This window comes from Lonchura striata, chromosome 6 (genome assembly GCF_046129695.1).
Source record: "Lonchura striata isolate bLonStr1 chromosome 6, bLonStr1.mat, whole genome shotgun sequence".
Lineage (NCBI taxonomy): Eukaryota > Metazoa > Chordata > Aves > Passeriformes > Estrildidae > Lonchura > Lonchura striata.
The window spans coordinates 50,217,341-50,238,364 of NC_134608.1; the positions used below are offsets into that span (position 1 = coordinate 50,217,341).

General features: G+C 38.8%; 2 protein-coding genes across 2 annotated transcripts in view; one reads left to right on the plus strand and one right to left on the minus strand.

Annotated features, from left to right (window-relative positions):
• The first annotated feature begins 5,660 nt into the window (after window positions 1-5,660).
• CYP2R1 (cytochrome P450 family 2 subfamily R member 1) lies at window positions 5,661-10,462 on the plus strand. The gene is made up of 5 exons (XM_021525662.3): window positions 5,661-5,813; window positions 7,041-7,182; window positions 7,472-8,104; window positions 9,114-9,443; window positions 10,059-10,462. Exons 1-5 carry the CDS (start codon window positions 5,790-5,792, stop codon window positions 10,232-10,234), a joined length of 1,305 nt encoding a protein of 434 aa, XP_021381337.2. The 5' UTR covers window positions 5,661-5,789; the 3' UTR covers window positions 10,235-10,462.
• Window positions 10,463-18,830: 8,368 nt separating this feature from the next.
• The window catches only part of PDE3B (phosphodiesterase 3B), an 83,286-nt gene continuing 81,092 nt past the window's right edge, over window positions 18,831-21,024 (minus strand). Inside the window, exon 16 of the mRNA XM_021525581.3 lies at window positions 18,831-20,784. Coding sequence (XP_021381256.2) covers window positions 20,558-20,784 — 227 coding nt within the window. The 3' untranslated portion in view covers window positions 18,831-20,557. The remainder of the gene's footprint in view (window positions 20,785-21,024) is intronic.

Here is a 21,024-nt window from a genome sequence, read left to right on the forward strand (position 1 = left end):
TTATGGCCCTGAAACCTTCTTCAGTGGAGGAATTCATGGCGTGTTACTCTTAACATCTGTCAGGAGTGACATATATGGGTGAGATGCTCTGGGAAAGGAACATAATCCCTTACATTTGTTCTCTTCATGTCTTTCTCTTCCAATTTCTGTGACACCATAATTTGATAAACTGGAGAATGGCCTAAACTCTGAAACCAACACCAAAACTTTTGTAGGCATTTTGTTTTGCAAAAGTTGCATCCCTAATTGGTCAAATTATTTCCTCAGTCATGCTCCCATAGTCTCTGAAAAACCATATTCAGATTTAGCATAAGCTCACATCAAGCTTATCCACATAAATAATATTGTACCATACTATCTTGTGGTTTGGTTTGAATTTGGCCCAAAAAAAAGAGCTTCTTTTTTATAAAAATGCAGTACTTTCCTGAGAACCAGAACACTGATATAAATCCCAACACTAAAGCATTTCCTTTTTAATGGACATTAAATCTGGATTTAGGCTGCTTCAGTGCCTGCTTTTGAGAAAGTGGAACTGCTGTTGAGCTAATTAGTGAAAAATCTATGAATCACTGTGGAAGCAAATTTTCCTCCAAAATGCCTTAGAAAACACCAAGACTGATTTATGAAAGACATTTTCCACAGAAGATCAGGGTTGCATTGGTTTAATCTCCTTGAAATCTTCTTATCGCACAAAAACCCCCAAAGATTCTGTAGGTTCTGTGGCAATTTTCCTGGATATATTCAAAATCCAGTTTGGAATAATCCTTTAAAGCAGACTGGACCACACTGTCCTGCCCTGAGGTTGGCTTGGCCAGGCAGCAGGGGCAGACCACAGGGACTTTTGCTATGGCTTTGTCATCTTCTGTGCTGCCTTAGCACAGCTCAGCCTCCAAGCTGGTTACTCCAGTCCCCTCCTGCCACCTGGAAACTCATTCCCTGCCTCTGACACCTGGCACAATTCCAGTTCTGTCCCCAGCTACACCTCCAGCAGGCTGACAAGGAGAACCTCTCACACTCAGCTGAGCCAAGGTCAGACTTGCAGCAATTACCAGGGTAGCATTGAGGGGATGCACTACAGAAGAATATCTCACTCTGAAAATGTTTCAAAATCAGCACCTACTTGCACTATTTTTTTTTTTTTTTTGCATTGAGCAGGTAAAATGAGAGTTGAAAAAACAACCTAGAACAGAAAACTAATCCTGTTAAACAACAGCATGGTTATAAAACTTTGATTTCATTGCTCGCACAAGTTCTGTGATACTATCTTATATATTGTCAGAGCATGTCAGCGAAAATAGGGTGAGAAACTTTCTCAAGCCCTCATGTTAATCCTTGCTTGTTGTTTACAGGATCTTAGAAGAGTGGAACTCCTCCTGTCATCATTTCAGCCTTTGTCTTGCCAGTACTGAGGGCTGATGAAGCCACAGGGTAACTAAAGAGTTTTCCTCAGTCCCTCCCAGAGCTATGCAGTTCTCCTGACAATGTTAGGTCCTACAGCACTGATTTAGCCTCTGCTTTCAGTGAAATTTGGGGCTAAAAAGACCTCTCTCCTTTCAGTGCTGGTAAATAGTATGTGAAGGCAAAGGCTATTACAACATAATATTTGCTAATCTACTTTCAGCAGAGTTTCTCGGAACCCATAGTCATATGAGACCATCAATTAAAAAGATGAATTTCTAAATTTATGCATAGAATTGACCTAAGTAATACTCTGAAAGAACCAGAAAATACAACAAGCCAAAACTATTTTTCAACTTAAGCCAGTCTCCAGCCTTCTGAGTCTGCTTGACAGACATGAAATGTTTAGGCACAGTAGGACTGTGATGAATAAAAAGGATGTGACTAAAGGAAAAGGTGGGGATTTTCCCAGTAAACAATCACCAAATTCACAAGGGAAAACATCAGCTGTGGTTTTCTGTTTTAGATAATATGTAAAACACCAGCTTCATTGCAGGCTTGGCTCAGGAGATAATTGTGACATGGAAGTTGATCATTCACTGTGATGACACAGGTTAAAAAGAACTTTGTGAGTGTGACAGATAACATCTGCACACTAATCTAAACTTGTCAGTGGGCTTGTGAAATCAGTTGCTTTCATGACAAGCATGCTTGTTTTACATACATCTGTAAATATCTCTCTCTTTTCCCCAATCCACCATCAAAGGCAAGCAGCAAAATCTTTACACATCTGTCTATAAAGTTGTTTTCCTGCACTTTATAAATCATGTCATGATTTCACTGAACAAGAGACATTACTATAAGGATGGAAAACACTTTAACCTGATAAAGGTTTACCTTGCTCCAGCTACAATGTCAGCTCTGAAGAACAAGAAAACCAGAGCTTGTTTCAAAGTTGTCACTAAATAAAATTTTGTGAGATTTTTAATGGAACTTGGAAACAACTTAATTTTTCTCCCCAGAGTTATCACCAAGATCTTAACATTGCTATTCAGAGGACAGCCACACCTGGCTGTATATTTCTTCAAAAGTCAATGTATACATACATATATAAGTATGCATAGTCAAAGAATACAAAGCCAAATAATTGCTCTCTGATTTCCTGAGAAGACAGAAACACAATAATTTCCTGTTACTCCAACTTCTGCTTATAGAATTTCCAGTGCAAAGTAATTGTAAAACTTGATGACTAGAATGTTTTAGAATTTAATAAAGATACATGCTTTAATGGGTTTCTTTACTCAGCCGTCATTTTTATAATTGAAATAAAAAAACCTTTATTCATCCTATGAGTTTGCTCATTTGATCATCCATGATTAAGATGAGTAAAACGTTCCCAAAGAAACGATTCAGCACAAACTGCCCACACACTTCTGAAGGAAAGAATGAATGAATGAATGAAAAAAAAATTGAAAATAAAAAGATCAATCAGAAACTGGCAAGGAATCCTATGCTTGGACAGCAATTGGAGTCTTGCATCCCTAAACCTGCATCCTTAAGTGATTTCATCTGTCTACAAGAGTTTATTTATCACTTAGTTTTGACAAGTTTCAGTCATCTTTGTCCATGCTGCTGCTTTTTACTTTCATTTAATCATGCATCCTTTAGAGGTTCTTGGATCTTTAATCTTGGTTGACTCACTATCTTTTAGCATTTGGCTTGACCAAAATGGATTTTATTTTTCTAATCATGCTCTTCAGTTTCCCTTCCTCTGTTACAGTGGTTAATATCACTGTCTCTTCTCCTTCCCCACGGCTCAGACACTGTGGTAAGGTCAGTTTTGATTGTTCTCTTCTCTGCTTGAAGAGAATTGTCAAATATTGTTGGCTTTCCCTCCACTACGTCTATTCCTCTATTTTTTTGTAAAATATTTGGACTTTTCTTCTGTATCTTTTTTTCCCCCTCTTCTTGGGCCCTTCCTATACTATTTTTTTCCCTTTTCCCCCCTTCAAAATGCTTGCTGCCAAAACTGTTAATTACCTTTCTTTTCTTACACAGATGCAGTGGAAATCATGATCATCTAAAACTTTGAGTATTTAACACTTAAATAGCAGAGCATTGAAGATAAGCTGTAAAAATAAATCAAAGCAATAGCACATCTTCCTATGTTTTCTCAGATACTTAAGCACGTGCACATCTTACTGAATCCCTTGGCAATTTCTCTTCATTCTTCCTCTGACTGGAGCCAAGCTGAGTTCCTGAATATTTGGTGAGAATTCTTTAGGCACTGAAAATACTGTTTTTTTCTGCAAATATGACCCAAATATCACCATTATTAAGACATCAGCCGGTATCACACTGAAATAAAGGATGAAGAAATAATTTGGAAGAAGAATGAAAAAAAGAAACCTCCAGTAGGACTGAAGCCACTTTGTATTCTGACAAACTTGGTAAGATTTTGATGCAGGATGCTGGCATTGACACAGATTATTAATGAGCTCCATCAGCATAAATTCCTCATCTGTTTAGATCTTATCAATGTTCTTAAAAATCTATGTACAGCTATTAAGATGAATTCAACAAGAAAGACATCTGAGCTTAGAAATACATGGCACAGAAAATTGTAATGGGCCAGGAATGCTCCTGTTATTCCTAAAATTGCCTGTAAGATAGTAGTAACGTAATAACAAACCCAATGTGAATGGAAACAAATCTGGGTTTGTTTATGAAGTGTTCTGCCAAGAATATCACATGGCATAGCAACATTGCTCTCTGACCTCTGCCTTACCAATCTTGGCCTCTTCTGAAGCTCAAGCGCTCGCTCCTGAGCCATCATCCCACTGGGTAACAACAACCTTTGCACACTCACAGAATCACAGAATCACAGAATCACAGAATAAGGAGGTTGGAAGAGACCTCTAAGATCATAAAGTCCAACCTGTGCCCTAACACCACAACTAGACTATAGCACTGAGTGCCGAGTCCAGTCTTTTTTTTAAACGTATCCACAGATGGTGATTCCACCACCTCCCTAGGAAGACAATTCCAGTATTTTATTATTCTTTCAGTGAAAATTTTTTCCTAATATCCAACCTAAACCTTCCCTGACGTAGCTTGAGACTTTATGTCAGTCAATGGATGCCAGTCATTGTATGTGTGATCTCCGCGCTGCTTGGTCCCACGGGCTGGGGACATTCACACATCCCTCCGTGCTGCCTGCGAGGGCAGGGACCCTTTCCTGCTGCTGTCCGGCGGGGCCGTGGCCGGGTCAGGGAGCCCGGGTGAGGCTGTGCAGCACGGGGAGCCACGGGCAGGCCAGCGGGAGATGCGCGCAGCCAGCTGCTGCCCCAAACCCGTGCGCTGCACATCTGCCGGGGCAATCACTGCGGGCTTCACCGGCCCAAGGCTCCTCAAGCCCGAAGTGCGTCCGGGAAAGACACCTGGAAAGTGCGCGTCGGAGATTCTACACAGACTTAACAAGGAGCAAAGAACTGCTGGTTCCTGTCTCCGCTCGTCTGCCATGGTCGGCGTGCGGGGCGCGCAGCCAGCGGTGCGCTCCGACACTGCGTAAACCCCGAGCGACCAGCCCCGTGTTATTCCAAGGGAAAAAAAAAAATAAAATAAATAAATAAATAATTAAAAAAAAAAAGAGAAGCGCTCCTGACGCGGCGGGCGGAGCCTCCGCGGGCCAATGCTCGGCGGCGGGACGGGGCGAGAGGAGGAAGCGGCGGCGGCGGCGGGGCCGATGCGGGTGGCGGCGGCGGAGCCGGGGGCGCGCCCGGGCGCGGCGGCGGCGGCAGCGGGCAGCGGCGCCTGGCTGCTGCCGCTGGCGGCGGGGCTGGCGCTGCTGCTGGCGCTGGTGGTGCGGCAGCTGCTGAAGCAGCGGCGGCCGCCCGGCTTCCCGCCCGGCCCCGCGGGGCTGCCGCTGCTCGGCAACATCCCCGCGCTGGGCTCCGAGCAGCCGCACGTCTACCTGCGGCGGCAGAGCCAGATCCACGGGCAGGTACCGCCGCCCCGGGGCCCGCGGGAGCGGGGAGGGCCGGCCCGGGCGGCCGGCACGGGAACCGCCCGCGGAGCTGCCGCCCTGCCCGGATGCGGCGGGCGCAGCGCCCCGCCGGCAGCGGAGCGCCGGCTCTGGCGGAACCGCGCCTCGAAGCACCGGCGGCGCGGTAGTTGAGATGCTGACAGCCCTGTAGCGAAACTATGTAAAAACTAACCCTTTTCTTTTCCTTTGTTTCTTTTTTTTTTTTTTTTTTTTTTTTGTACTTCTATATCGGGCGTTTCTTTCCTTCACCCAATTTTAACCGGCCAATCTCCTCTTTCGAGCTTCGTAAAAGTTAACTCCGAACTAGATCTAACATGTATTTTGGTGACTAAAAAAAAAAAAAAAAATGTTCTTCAAGCAAAGTACTAGGGTAAGTAAAATGGAAATAGGAAGGAAAATGTGCTGTCGAATTAAGCAAGATTTCTACTTGCCTGGAATGCTGTATGGAGTTTCAGTCATCTGCTGTCAGAAACAATCCTGTAGAATTTGAGGGAAGCAGCATATTAGGATTTGGAGGGCTCTGGAAAATTATCTGGGGACTCTGAAAAAATACAGTCAAAGGTTTTTGTTCGGTTTTTTTTAATCATGTATGATATAAGAACAAAGATCACTAAGTTAGACCAAAGTATACCAAACTTACAGATGGTTTGCAGAAATACACTGGGACTGTCTTCTTGACACATAAAAAACAAGGGCCATTATAATAGTGAAAATACCAAGTTTTCTAAAATAAAATAGACTCGTAGAATCATTTAGGTTAGAAAAGACCCTTAAGACCATAGAGTCCAACTGTTAACCCAGCATTGCCAAGTCAGGCACTAAACCATGTCCCCACATGCTACATCAGCTTTTAAATGCCTCCAGGGATGATGACTGCACCACTTCCCTGGGCAGCCTGCTCCAGTGCCTGACAACCCTTTGGGTGACAACCCAGCTGTCACAGAATGTATAATTAGGTTAACACAGTTTCATATTGTGGAGGTCACCAGCTTTGACATGGAAAAAAAAGATCTAAATATTTGTAATGGTAAAAATACAGATTTCTAATGCTGAGGGAATGTATGGAAAGGAATCTAAGGTTTCAGTCTTAACTTTAAGATCAGTTTTAATTTTTAAAATGTAGATTCAGATTTAATTTTTTTTATCCTGTATGTGCCTTCTGCAGGCTGTATTGTGCCTTTCTCCAAAGCACCTTGTGCTAACCACTTGTGGAAAAGGAAGCTGGGCCTAGCTGAGCTCTGCTCTCAGTTGTTGGCTGTCACCTTGGCTCTCACTCCTCTCTAGGGACTACATGAAGGTGTCCCCAGTCCTTAATTTGGAGGGCTGGTTTCTTTAGCAGCACAGAAAAGCACAGAATGTAGTGTGGGCTAATTAATTTTATCTTTTATCAAAGCAAATGAACTTACCACAGATTCTCCTGTTCAGTGCCACAGCTGTCCCACCTCTGGTCACCTGTGTGCCCTGCTGAAGGTTATTCAGCTCTGCATTTCACATTGACTTTGGTTTAGTGTCATTTCACTTTTTCATTCCTCGTTCTCCAGACTGGGGTGTAATAGCATTTGACACTTTTTATTCCTTTTTTTGCCCCACCTCAAAGATCTTCAGCCTTGATCTCGGGGGTATATCTGCCGTTGTGCTGAATGGCTACGATGCAGTGAAGGAATGCCTTGTCCACCAAAGTGAAATTTTTGCAGACAGACCATCTCTCCCCTTGTTCAAGAAGCTGACAAACATGGGAGGTGAGTGCTAATCTCTTTTGTATAAAAGCGTAATTTTTTGTCCCATAGATGAACAAATCACATGAAGCATCTGCTTTAGCCATTTTCTTTACTTGATGTCCTTTCTTAAAGTACTTGATGCTTCCTTAAAGATATTATTTGGAAAGGAATGTCACTCATGGACTGTGTTCCATAGCAAGACGTCCAAAATATTTTGTCTCATTTTTTGTCTTGTTGAATAATTTTATTATCTTATGGGGGAAGAAAAATAAAGCATTGCATAAAATACTGTGTCAAAATATTTTTTCAGGCTTACTGAACAGTAAATATGGCAGAGGATGGACAGAACACCGCAAATTAGCTGTAAATACCTTTCGAGTTTTTGGATATGGTCAAAAGTCCTTTGAACACAAAATTTCAGAAGAATCTCTGTTTTTTCTTGATGCCATTGATACATACAAAGGCAGACCCTTTGATCTTAAGCACTTGATAACAAATGCTGTTTCAAACATTACTAATTTGATTATTTTTGGAGAACGTTTCACATACGAAGATACAGAATTTCAGCACATGATTGAGATTTTTAGTGAAAACATTGAATTAGCTGCTAGTGCTTCTGTATTTTTATATAATGCTTTTCCTTGGATTGGTATCTTGCCATTTGGGAAACACCAGCAGCTGTTTAAAAATGCAGCTGAAGTCTATGAGTTTCTTCATGAGCTTATTGAACGTGTCTCTGAAAATAGGAAGCCTCAGTCACCTCGACATTTCGTAGATGCATATTTAGATGAGATGGATTGCAATGGAAATGACCCAGAATCTACATATTCAAGAGAAAATTTAATTTTCTCCGTTGGAGAACTCATCATAGCTGGGACAGAAACCACAACAAATGTTTTAAGATGGGCAGTGTTATTTATGGCTCTTTATCCAAACATTCAAGGTAAGAATTTTGACATTTTGAGGAACTGATTCACTTTCCTATTGCAAATTTAAAATGCTTTTTCAAAGTGGTGCATTGATCCATAATCATAACCAAAAAAAGCTTTACATATATATATTATTATATTACTAAACATACTATGGACAGAGGTGGAAAACTTGTTTTAAATGCAGACAAAGAGGATATCAAAAGTCAAGTGTAATGACAAAATTTTACACATATTATTTTGTGAATATGCTTTTATGAAGCTTTAATACTTTTAAGTATTTCTAATATATTTAGGTTTAGCATTGTGATGCATGATCTGTTGTTGGCAGATGTACTAATCTATGTAGTTAATAAATAATAAGAAAATGTAATTAAATATGAAAGTAATAAACTAAATTAAAAATGTACAAGTGCCAGCAAAAATGTAGATCACGTTGTGGCTAACAAGTTAGGTATAATTCTTTTTATCTTAAGTGCCCCAGTTCACAACAGATTTACATATGGTAGACAGGAATACTTATACTTTTGGAAGAACAGAAATGGCACTTAAAAATAAAAAGATGTGTTACAATCATTGTGAAGTAAGACAGCAATAGATGTCTGAGTGTTAGCCCAGACACTGAGGAGAAGTTTGGATTCTAGAAGTGAAGAGTCATGTTTCTGGTTTCACTGCCTGCACTTCACTTTTCCTGCCAAAACCTTAGCAGTGCTTGGTTCAGTGCTTGGGGCTTCCAGGAGTTGGAGGAAGAGAGGCTCAGGTAACTTAGAAAATTACTGCTGGTACTTGGACCAAAAAATATCACTCTAATATCAATTTCACCATTGCTTCAGAATGGGAATAATAGCAGTAACCATGGATAGGAATATAGAGTCTAAATTTAAAAGCTTTGCTACTGGTTTTTATATAAGGTATACCATGTTTCAGTATTCTTTTAAAATGTGTTTATATACAAATATACTTTAGCATAAATTAAAACGTAAAGGCAATTACAAAATAAACCTCACCTTTTATTCCTAACAGGGCAAGTCCAGAAAGAAATCGACCTTGTCATTGGCCCAATCAAAATGCCCACCTTGGAAGAGAAGTGCAAGATGCCCTACACGGAGGCTGTCCTGCACGAGGTGCTGAGGTTCTGTAACATTGTCCCCCTGGGGATTTTCCACGCCACTTCCAAAGACACTGTTGTGCGTGGGTACACGATCCCTGCAGGCACCACGGTCATTACAAACCTCTACTCTGTCCACTTTGATGAAAAATACTGGAGCAATCCAGAAGTGTTTTTTCCTGAGAGGTTCTTGGACAGTAATGGACAGTTTGTCAAGAAAGATGCGTTTATTCCTTTTTCCCTAGGTAAGAGCAATTCCTTCCACTGTTCTTTTTCACAAATCCAGAGATGTGTAAAGTGTAAGGGATGGCAATACATGGACAGAATGATATCCTCAGTTCTGATTTAAAGATATCCAATATAATTCAATTTAAAGATATTCCACATAATGTGCTCTGGCGAGAACAAATTTTAACATAACATCTTTTATATAGATGAGCTCAGTTTTATATGTAAACTAATAAAAACCCTGCTTACAAAATTCTAATAATTGCCAGTTAATAATGACTGGCAGTAGATTTAATTAAGAAAATAGTAGGGGGCAAAGGCTAAAATTCACAATGTCATTTTTTAAAGCATTTTCCATCTAGATTGACACTTCAAGACAAGATATAGTAAGTAACAAGTGTATCTAAATCAATTTGACAGAATTGGTGTGAATGGCATTTGTGAGCAACAAATTCTCTAAAATCAGTTTCTCAGGGTAAGTTATCACCTATCCTTCTTACAAAATACTGCCAAGAGGTTCACACAGCACTCCTAGAACACCGAAATGAGCATTCCTATTCATCATAGGAGCAGAAATGTGACTGAAGATACCTTAAACCTTTTTAGAACCTTTTTTTTTTTTTTAAATTCAGGAAGAAGACATTGCCTCGGAGAGCAGCTGGCTCGAATGGAAATGTTTTTGTTTTTCACCTCGTTGCTACAACGATTTCACCTGCATTTCCCCCACGGGGCGATCCCGGAGCTGAAGCCCAGGTTAGGGATGACCCTGCAGCCGCAGCCGTACCTGGTCTGTGCCGAGAGGCGCTGAGGGCTGAGCTGGGCGGGTGGGCACAGCGCCCCAGGCTGCAGCCCAGCACCCACTGTGCCTTCCATTCCGAAACGTCTTCCAGCCAACATGATGACAATTGAAAGGACTAGTTGATTTTTTTTACTTGGTTTTCACAGGAAAGAAAAAAAAAGGAGCTGTCGGTCTCAGATTCAAAGAGAGAAACTGAGAGTTTCTAACCAGGCAGAAGCCTGGGAAAGAGGTGGAGAAGAATGTAAATAATTCTTTATCTCTCTTGCTGTTCACATTGTTTATAGTTAAGTTCTATCACTGTGCGTCAAGCACTCTACACCAATGGTGTGGGTTTTCACTTCACAACCAATGGAGTTGGTCTTTATGAAGCTCTGTATAAAAGAGTGGTGTATTTTGAATAAATCAGAGTTTTACTCTCAGCAGCCTTCTCTGAGTCAGTCTTCTCATTCCTGTCCTGCCTCAACAGCGACATCGAACCAAAGGTGTGGAACACAGCCTGATGTTTTCACTCCAGAACACTGTATTGACTCTAACTACTGATACGGTTTTTAAATATTTAATTACTTAGCAAGCCATTTTACTTTGAGAGGATGTTTTCATAAGCATGGAGAATATGGTTCAAAATGTTTATGCTTGAATTCATCCATGGAAATAATCATTTGCATTATTCCAGCTAAGCCATTCTTTATAATTATCCACTAAATTTTCATAGCTAAATGGGCCCTAATATGTATCTATTTAAATACCTGTAACCAAGAATAAACTATATTTTCCAGCCTTGAAAAACAGATTGTCTTTTAAAGCTTTTTATCCTTCTTTCTCCTTGCCCTGTCTTCCCAGTTGGTCATAATTTTCCAGTGAATCAGGTAACCGTGAAGTCACTTTTAGGACCTTTTATGGCTTGCTTCTCACTTAGCAGCATACACAAAGTGTTCAGTTATTGCCATACTCCTGACAATAACAGGGCTTTTTTTCTTCAGTAGATTGCATTTCCAGACCCTGTCCTCCACTGCCTCCCAATACAAAGTACTCTGTAATGATTAATCTCTGCTTAAATAGTCTGAAAAAGTATTTGTGTTACCAGAGTCACATGCAACTATACTATGAATAAAGGAAAATAAACTGCTCACCCTTCTGACCAGAGGAGAGACTTTCTGGGGAGGGCAAGTGCAATAGGATGGGGAGAAACAGATTTTAAATTAATTTTAAGCACAAATCTTAGGTGTAAGGGCTACACTTGACTTCTGCCAGCTTCATTTATTATTCTTGCCAGCTCTTGCTTTGTGGTTATTGGTAGATAAAGATTTGTGTCTGCAGACCATGCAGGAGCAGGTGAAACTCCAAACACAGTATTAGGTCCCTCTGTATGGGGAGAGGGGGCCTCAGGACAGGGTTCAGAGCAAAGCAAGCAAGCAGCTGTTGAGTGAGTGTTTGACCTGGCTTTTTATACAGATTATTTTACCCACAGGTCCAGATTATTTTACCCACAGAGAGCAGCTCTAACACGAGTTCCTGTTTCTCTGAAGAGGCTGGGCAGGCTACTTCCTGAAAAAGTGCCTTTTGTAGAGAAGATTTAAAACTCAAAAAATAGAGGAAGGAGGCAAATCTGATTGCTGTGCATTGGGCACACCATGAAAACTGAATGAACCACTGGCAAGCAGTGGGGTTAGGAGTCATGATCAAGGTTTTTCTGGATGATGCCAAGTAGATGTGTGCTTGTAGAATGCCTAAGGAGAAATTGTAGAATCTACTGAATTTAGGAGCTTTCAGCATGAGGCAGCCCTGAGGAGTTCAGCTCTAGTTTTGGACTCATGGCAATTCTTCCTGTTCCCAGCCTTGTGCTCTCAGATCAGACAGCCTGAGTTTGTTTAGTCTTGCTTTTTGGGTTGCAAGAACTCCAGGCCATCCTTTGGTTACAACATGGCTCAAATAATGCTAGTTGAAGTGGAGGGAGGAATAAAAACCATCAAGAACCAGTTCCTGCAGGGACCCATGCTCAAAATGCAGCTAACCAGTTATAATTCCCTTTAGCTGAGGTATTTTGAGATCTAACTCCTGGCTAGTCTTTAATCCATTTAATGAGAACCATATTGATTATATGTCATTCTGGTTTCTAAATCAAAATGCCTTATAAAAGCCTCAGAATATCAATCCAAACTTTTACCATTATCTGCCAACTTATGGTCTCATTTAAGCAATCAAATACGTTTGACAAACTGTCTTTTCTCTAAATCTGTATCAGTATTAGTCATATTTACATGTTCCATTCTCTATCAACTTTTTTATTTTTTTCCCTCTGACTTAGAATTATCCTAATGATCCAATTTAATAATTTGAAACATTGGCATAACTGTAGTTTTTTCTAGTCCTCCAGAATTCCTCCACTATATCAACATTGATTACAGTAGCCAGCCAGATATTCAGAATTTCCTGGTGGGATGTTCAGATAATTCCAGCTGAAATAGCTAGGATAGATAGCAGCTGGCTGCTATTTAACATTGTTTGGGGATTAAGGGTTGATACATTAACCAGTGTATCTTCATAACACTGCTGCAAGACTTGCAGTCAGAACCACCATAGTGTTAAATCCTCCTTTCCCAATCCCTATAATTACATTTAAGTTTTTGGGTTGTTTTTGGCCATAGCAGCATCCCCAGAGACTGGAAAGGGAACAGTACAAGCATGTCATATATGACACTGAAAAAGTGCTGAGAAGAAATCTCACTCATTAGCACTTAATTTCCTGAACTTCCAGCAGTTTCACTGGTACTGATGAACACATCCTTAGTATGAACCTAATAAATGCAGGAAGGTTCATTAATTAATTAATTCCGAGATTAACTACATGAAGGAAGATTTCATCAAAGTTCAAGGATCATTACTGCTTCTCTGAAAATAAATAATATGAACTTTCTGTGATATATTTTTTATGTATCTGGAATGTGTTCAGCCTGAATTGAGCTTAAGGGTTTGTGCAAGCACTAGAGAGTAGATGAGGCAGATTATGGCATCATGAAGAGAGCAAGTTCATGAGAAAAGCAGCAAGCTCAGAGAAAAACACAATAAAAAATAGTGAAATCACTTAGAAAAAATGAATGAAAATTAGATTGTGTAAATTTCATAATAATGCATTGGATATGAAAACATAAAGACTAAGGATAAATGAGGGGAGGGTAAAATCATAATGGGGAATATGCCAGATCAGAATTTGCCTTTGGTTGACAGAGATGGACGGATGAAAACACATGAAAACATGGCCAAGATCAGAGGACCAGTAAGATTTTGAAAGGAACTAAATATTCCCAGTACAAATTGCTCTGGGAAGGTACACACAGAATACACAGAAGGTTGGTATGTATTTTCATAGCATTGAGTTGTCCCAGGTGTTTTTTTGGCATTGGGCCTGACAATTCAAACCCTCTGTCTAATAAAGATCAAATTAAACTACACCTCTGGAAATCTGCCTTCTTCTGTCCTTTTACAACAATGTAAATTGGGCATCAGCAGATTCTCCCCATTCTAAATCATCCCTTCAGGCATTTTTGAAGGCTGTCAACTCTTTCCATGTCATTGGAATTAGGCAGAACCCACACTCGGAGTAGTTATTCCTTAGGAAGACTGCCAGGCTTCAGGAGATGCTACATTTGTTACATTCTTCAGAATAAGTAACATTCCAAATAGATTAAACCCATTAAAATAATGGGAGCATATCAGGAATGTGCAATCTAATCCAATATCTTGCTATTACTGCAGCAGATGGCTGCTTGCCAAAAATTTTACATGTGATGTAGACCAGCCTATAGCAATATTCCAGAAAACAGAATAAACTTACTGTTCTTTCTGCTGCTGGTTTCAAGTGATGACTTCCTTTTCTACACTAATAAAAAAAAAAAAAAGGAAGGGAAATATTTTTAATTTGTGTAAACTATGATTTATCAGAAGCATGGAAAAATATTGTGTATTAAAAAGCTTTTTTTGATATAGATTAGGAAGTTAATTTATTTTTTTTTGGAAGTATAAAAATTGCTTTATAAAGCCACTTCAGGGCATTTTCAGATCTTCTTCCATTTTATTGTACATTCTCTAAAGACACATATGTACAAGGAATGTACAGTATAAACTGCCACACTATAGAGAGAAATGCAACACAGCTTAATATTGCATTTATTTTACAATTTGTAGGTGTAATCTATAAAATGCTCAAGCTCTTTGTGCCATAATGAACTTCATGATTATATAGAGACAGTAAGAATAATTGTTGATGGGAACAAAATTTAGTGCTAACAGCTAAAATTTGTCTAAAAATCCCTACTCACTTATACTAATTTTTTTGCTAAGTATATGAATTACATCATCTTCTGAATCATCCAACACCTCTCAATGTCTCAAGTATGCACTTTTTTAAAATCTAGAAAGGCCCAAATAGCTTGAAAAATATTTAAAATACAATTATCTTTAGCAAAATTAATTTAAGATAATCATATTTCTAAAAAAATATTTATTCACATTCTGACAATTAGTCAGATTCTTATCTCTGGCTGAGGTTCAAATTTTGTCTAGTTTTTCAAAAGGATTCTAGCTCTCTCAACAAATAAAAAGACTCTTTCTGGTGGGAGATGAATTATGGGTCAAACACATTTAAAATAAAAAGGTTTTAATATTTACTGAAATAAATGAGTTGATGTCTCCAGTTCTTATTGTTTGAATGTTTCTATTATTTCTATAACTGTGCACATTTTCTTCCTGGTATTTAAAGTTTCCATATCAGACCTCTACTCTACTCCTAGCATTTAAAAAATAGGTTCAGAAAGGATCTCAGTAAGTTCTGCAGTTCACTCATCTCGGCCACTAACAGTTTTACTAAAAGCTGTTTTTCAGACTTTTTTGTTTGTTTTTTTTTTCAGAGACTTTCTTAATAGCCCAAGACAATCTATTTCAGTGAGTCAGAGCCCTCTCAATCCTTAGACAATCAGTCATGTTTGAGCCTTGCCACCTAAAGGTGTTACTTCTTGTCCTAAACACTATAAGGCACTTGTCCTAAACACTGAAAGCATTATTCTGATTACTCTTTGAAACAGTCTCACAAGGTAACCTGAGAACATCTCACTAGAGACTCACTTTCTCTCGACTAGGAAAAAATCTTTGTAATTAATTTTATCTTTCTCCTTTTCCTTCTCTTCAGGCCACGTCGTCAGCCTCACTGATCTGTACTGCAATTCTGTAAATCTGTCTAAAGGACAGGTATTTTTCCTGGGGTGTGGCATCTGAAATTAGAAACAGTATTTTGGTAATGACTTAGTTATGATGAATTGAATTGAATGATTACAAACCCATTCTCAAAGATAGAGCTGCTTACTTATCCACTTTTTTTGACTGAAAGAATGCTTAGTTCATATGAGTCAGATAAACTGGCAACACTACAGATTAATAAATTCTACTAGGATGAATGTCATGAAAAAAGAAAGGGGCATGCTAAGCCCATTTGAATGACTATATATAGGAGCAAGTTTTCACATCTGTGTGGCACAGGGGACAAAATCTGCACTCTGCTCCTCATGTGCAATAATTAATGTCAACCCTATCCTCAGTTTTTTTGGTACAACACCTGCATTTTAAGCTAAGCATTACCTTTTGCTTTATATGCAATTAAAATGAAGATATTTTGATCTCACTCAAGGTGCAAAGGGTTCTGCTGATCCAGAGAGATGAGTCAGAAGTGACTCATCACCTGTTTTTTGGCAGGATGTTTAGAACATGGACAAATCACAAGGTGAATGGTAGGGATCATTTGAAACACCGTGGTCTCTCACCAGTACTTAAAGGCTGGTTTGGTTAAACATGACCTTTTATTTCCCTTCTGAAACCTCACAGATAAACCAGCAGACAGAAGGTTTCAGCTCACTAGACTTTTACTCTATGAGATTCCACAGATGGCAACATTCTGCCAGGTAGCACAACCTACCACAGACACCAGCAGCTGCCACCTGTGATCTCCTGAAGTCCAGAAATCAGAAGATGACTCATGGTATACAGATACCAAAAGAAACCTTCCTGTCAAACATTTCTGGTTGTGTTGTGCCCTTTTTAAAGGGTGTCTGAAGTGTCACACAGAACCAAGTAAGTGTCAGTCACATACCTAAAGACAAGTGCAATGCAATGTTCACCCTGTAGCAGCTTAGTCCACCAGCTTTCTTTCCTCTAAAATTGTGTTATTCCTTCTCATTAAGCAGAGGACAAATAAACTCATTGCTTATAGCCCTATTAAACTAAGATCAGATAGAGAGCAGTTAAAAATTGTGTCCTTTTCTCAGCTTCATTCCTGAGAATCCACAGTATAATTTTATAGCAAGTTAAAGACTTACTTTGGAAGATATTGAAAGGAAAATTCCTCATTGGAAAAGTGAAAGTAATTAATTACCTCATTTACCTTAACATAGACATGTCAGAAGTAGCACATTGTCCAGAGTCACAATTCTGAAGAAAGCTGGAAGAAAAAAGGCAAAACAAATACTGTCTTGATCATGTTTCTTGTACCTCATTTAATCAACTTTGTATATTTGTTTTCTCTCATCTAATCTTTATTGGCCACTAAAGGATCAATTTCCTAAAACTTGTACCACAGCCGTGATAATTGCATCATTATTTCCATTATTATTTTAATTTCTAAAAATCCAAGTATTTTTACTTGATAAAGACATACTGTTTCTATAATATTTTGAACACAAACTGGCCTGAGACAATAAACAGTATCTCTCTTCTGAATATTTTGGTATATTTTTAGGTCTGTGCCATCCTTACCTCTTCTTTGTAGTTCTCATTTTCCAAGTTAATTCCATCCTTTTAGTCTAAAACATCTCTCAGGCTGGAATTCCTGCTCTCACACTCGCCAGTGTATGAGACACTTAAAATTCTGCACATCTCAAATGGTTGTTTGGACAAAAGGGGAAGCGCTGCCAAGGGAGTGTAGGAATTACGGGATGGGTCAGGCTGGGAGGGACCATAGGGGTCATTGCTGTGCTCCAGCAGGGCCATCCCAGAGCACATGGCACAGGATTGTGTCCAGGTGGTTCTGGAATATCTCCAGTGAGAGGGACCCCACACCCTCTATGGGCAATAACACACTCTGGATTACCTCAAACTCTGTCTGTGCTTTCAAAGGATCCAGAAGCTAAGATTCAACTACATCTACACCAGGAGCAAACACCAAAGCTAAAACTCTGAGCTCTTGAATTCTGCTAACTCCTTTTGCCGATTCACCTGTCCCTGGCTGTGGTTAAAACTGGATGCAAACAACAAGAAATGTTTCTATGCACAGCACAAATGAAGTCTTACACAAACTTTGTTAGTCTGGACTTACCTTGAGCAATGCTACACCGTTCCTTTCATGTTGAACCTTACACTCACCATTTAACTTTGTCATGGAGGAAGAACTCACAGAAAGAGATTCCAAGTTATTAATTTTGACTGGTTTAGCACCTCCTTCACATCCAGAGGACTCCAGAAAGCACAGAGAGAATTTTGTCGTTATAGAAAACTTGGTAGGTCTAGTTCTGTGTGCAAGTAATCCAACACATGTTGGAAAAGAAGGCACTGAGAACATGGGAGACTCAAACCTGAGAATATTATACATAAAAATTGTATTTCTGAGTGGCATAAACTTCAGTGCAGGTTAATTTCATCCACTTCTTGGGAAAAAAAAAAAAAAAGGAAAAAGAAAAAAAGAGGTAGTATTGCAGTAGAAAGTGTTTTAAATGCATTCCTTTGTGTGGTTTTCAGAACTACTTAGTATCCCCTGGTAGTTGTGAATTCCTGAAGTGTGATCACAGATTTAAGAGTGATATGCCTTATATGGAGGGATGTTATTTTGGACAACACCTCAATCAACATTCAGAGAACCCTCCATTCCCATTTTTGGAAGATTTAAGACACCTTCAGTTACAGCCACATCCACTTCTGCAAACATTCCCTGAACCTGTTAACTTTTCCCCAGTCTTTTCCCTTTGCTCTTAGAGTAACAATTAGTCACATACTGCACACACATTTTTAAAAAGGCACTTTTAAGTGGATTTAGGACACATTCATAATTAAACATGTCTTTGAAGCAAGCAATTGTAACTTGGAAATGTCTAACTGGAAATACATCTTAACATTATAGTTTATTAAACACTGGGGTTTGCTGCTTGTTACTGGATTTTAAAATTGCTTCAGTATTCCTAAAGAGTTCAAAAGAAACCTGAGATTAGAAAGTTACTGGCAAAGATGTCACCACATATAAATCCTGCCAGTGCTCTAATTTTTACCTTGTTATACATTTGTTATTTTTTAAATAATGACATTTTTAGGGAAACTAGAAATGGAAACTTGTCATGTAAAATAACAGAACAGTAACTTTAGACAAACTAATTAGTATCATTTTTCAGACAAAGCAAAATGATATTAAACAATATTAAAATGATATTTTATGTACACAAACACACTAAACACAGAATGCTGAGAATACAGCAAGCTGAAAGAATCAGAATTTTTCTAGTCTTCACATTATGTGTAAGAAGAATATATGACCAAAGAAATGTCAAATACAGGTGTATGACCAGTGAGTGCCAGCTTCAATAGTGCAACATTTTATTAATGACAGAAATATCTGGTTTAACACTGCTCATGTTACAAAAAAACTGCAGTGACAGTGAGAATGGCAGCAAAGGGGAATTTGTCACTGAAGATATAGCAAAAGCTCATTTCAGTGGTCTTTTAAGTGCATCAACAAAAGGCTTATTAGTGAAAAAAGCAAAAAGAAAAAAAAAACCAAACCTTTCAGTTATTTAAACTGGCCAATGAAATAGCCGAATGAAAATCTGTGTAAAATTGTGTAATACAGTTTACACAGGGTTATCTTTTTTTTTTTTTCAAGTCAATTGATGCAAACACAAATATGCTGAGACACATTTAGAAATAGCACACGTGCATTTGGGTTTTATTCGGTTCAACTACACAGCATTTAAAGGTTTAGTACTAAAAGGAGCACTTTTAAAACTAGGCTTATCTGTCTTGCTTACCTGTAGCCTGATTTATGACTTTTTTGTTTGTTTGTTTAAAAATTAGACCTACAATGGTAGTGTTTCTAAAAATACATTGGGGTGGAATGTGTAAGTTTGTTATTTTAAAACTCAACAATCTATAATGTGGTACAGTACAGTGATTTTTATCTTATATCAGGTTTTACACCAAGTTTACACCTTCTGGTTTCCGTATTTGTATTTCAGGATGTACGTCAAACTTGAGGGCAAAAAAAGCTGTGTCTGTGATGAAAAAAAAAATGTGTGGGGCAAATTAAAATAGCCATTTTGCAACAGCAGTTTATGTCTTTAAAAAAAATCTTTAATTCTCCTAAAGATTTACATACAAAGAATAAATGAGATACGATCTTATTTCCTTAAAATTTAATATGGGAAATGGGTGCAAGATAAAAATCTATGATGTGGTTGACTTGTTTTTAAAGTGAACCTGAGTAAGGGCAGGAAATATAACATTACTTATGACTAAAAGAATAAAATTCCTTCATAATTTAAGTAGCTGAACAGGTTTTTAATGTTCTACCACAAAACAGCAAGGCAACAGATGAGAATGGCCTTGTATTCAATGAATTATCATGAACATCCACTGCAAACCTGAATATTTTCTGCAAAAATAAAACATCAGATTATGCACAATAATAAAAAGCATCAGAAATAGATGCACCTGGATTTTCTTTCCTCTTTTTAAACCACAAATATCAGAATTCAGCATTTATGTCACAGTCCTCGAACAGTTGCTCTGAGATGACTACATGAAGCACACTACTGCACTAAGTAGACACCCCACAACAGGCTTGTACTGCAGCAGTAACATAGCTTTCATGTAGGCACAGACTTTTTTCTCATTCATGTTCAAAAACAACATGAAATAAGCAACTCAAGACGACATTAGGATTCATCCCGCGGTTCCTTGTTAGCAAAAAGTTCTTGCCACTTTGGTAATCAAAGTCACTGAATGTTTTTTTTAAAAACTGCAGGTACCTCAAGGAAAAGAAGAGTTCCATATTCAGCAAGGCAGCATTATATCAGGATATTTTATACCAACTAAGGCATAAAGAACTTTGCATCAGGGTATACAATATACTCAATCTCTGAATAAAGTTCCGTATTCTGTGTGGCAAAAGTGCATAGGAGTGGGATTCCACCAGAGCAAAAAGAATCCTCTCACAGTATTAAGGCCTTTCGATTTTATGTGAGCTGAAGTCAGCACAGTGGAAAGAAAACATAGGCTGTCATCACACTGGACACCACTGGAATTCCCTTAGCACGCCTTCTCTTCTCCCAGTTGTCGTTCATCATCTTCATCAGCTTCCTCAATAACCTGAATGTCATCTGCTTGAGGTAAAGATGAGATTTCAGTCAGCAGTTTGGCTCCTTCTGCTTTGCTCTTCTCTTCCTCTTCGATCACTTTCTTCCATATTTTGTGATTTTCACTGAGGTGGTGTATTAGCTGGCAAAATATCCGTCTACCTTTTTTTCTTTGAGTTTCTGTGAAATTATAAGCACATTGGATTGTTTGGCATTCTGAGTAATTGTATTTTACAGGTACAAAACCAATGGCACACTGCAAGCGAGATGTAAATTCCAGCAAGGCACATGGATGATTATTCTGAATGTTTAAACAGTGACATGGCAAAGAATATCAGCAAGTTTCTGTTTTAAATTGCAAGTTTTCTGGTAGAAACAAAATTTTTGTTAAAAGAGGGAAAAGTTATGAAGCAGCATAAT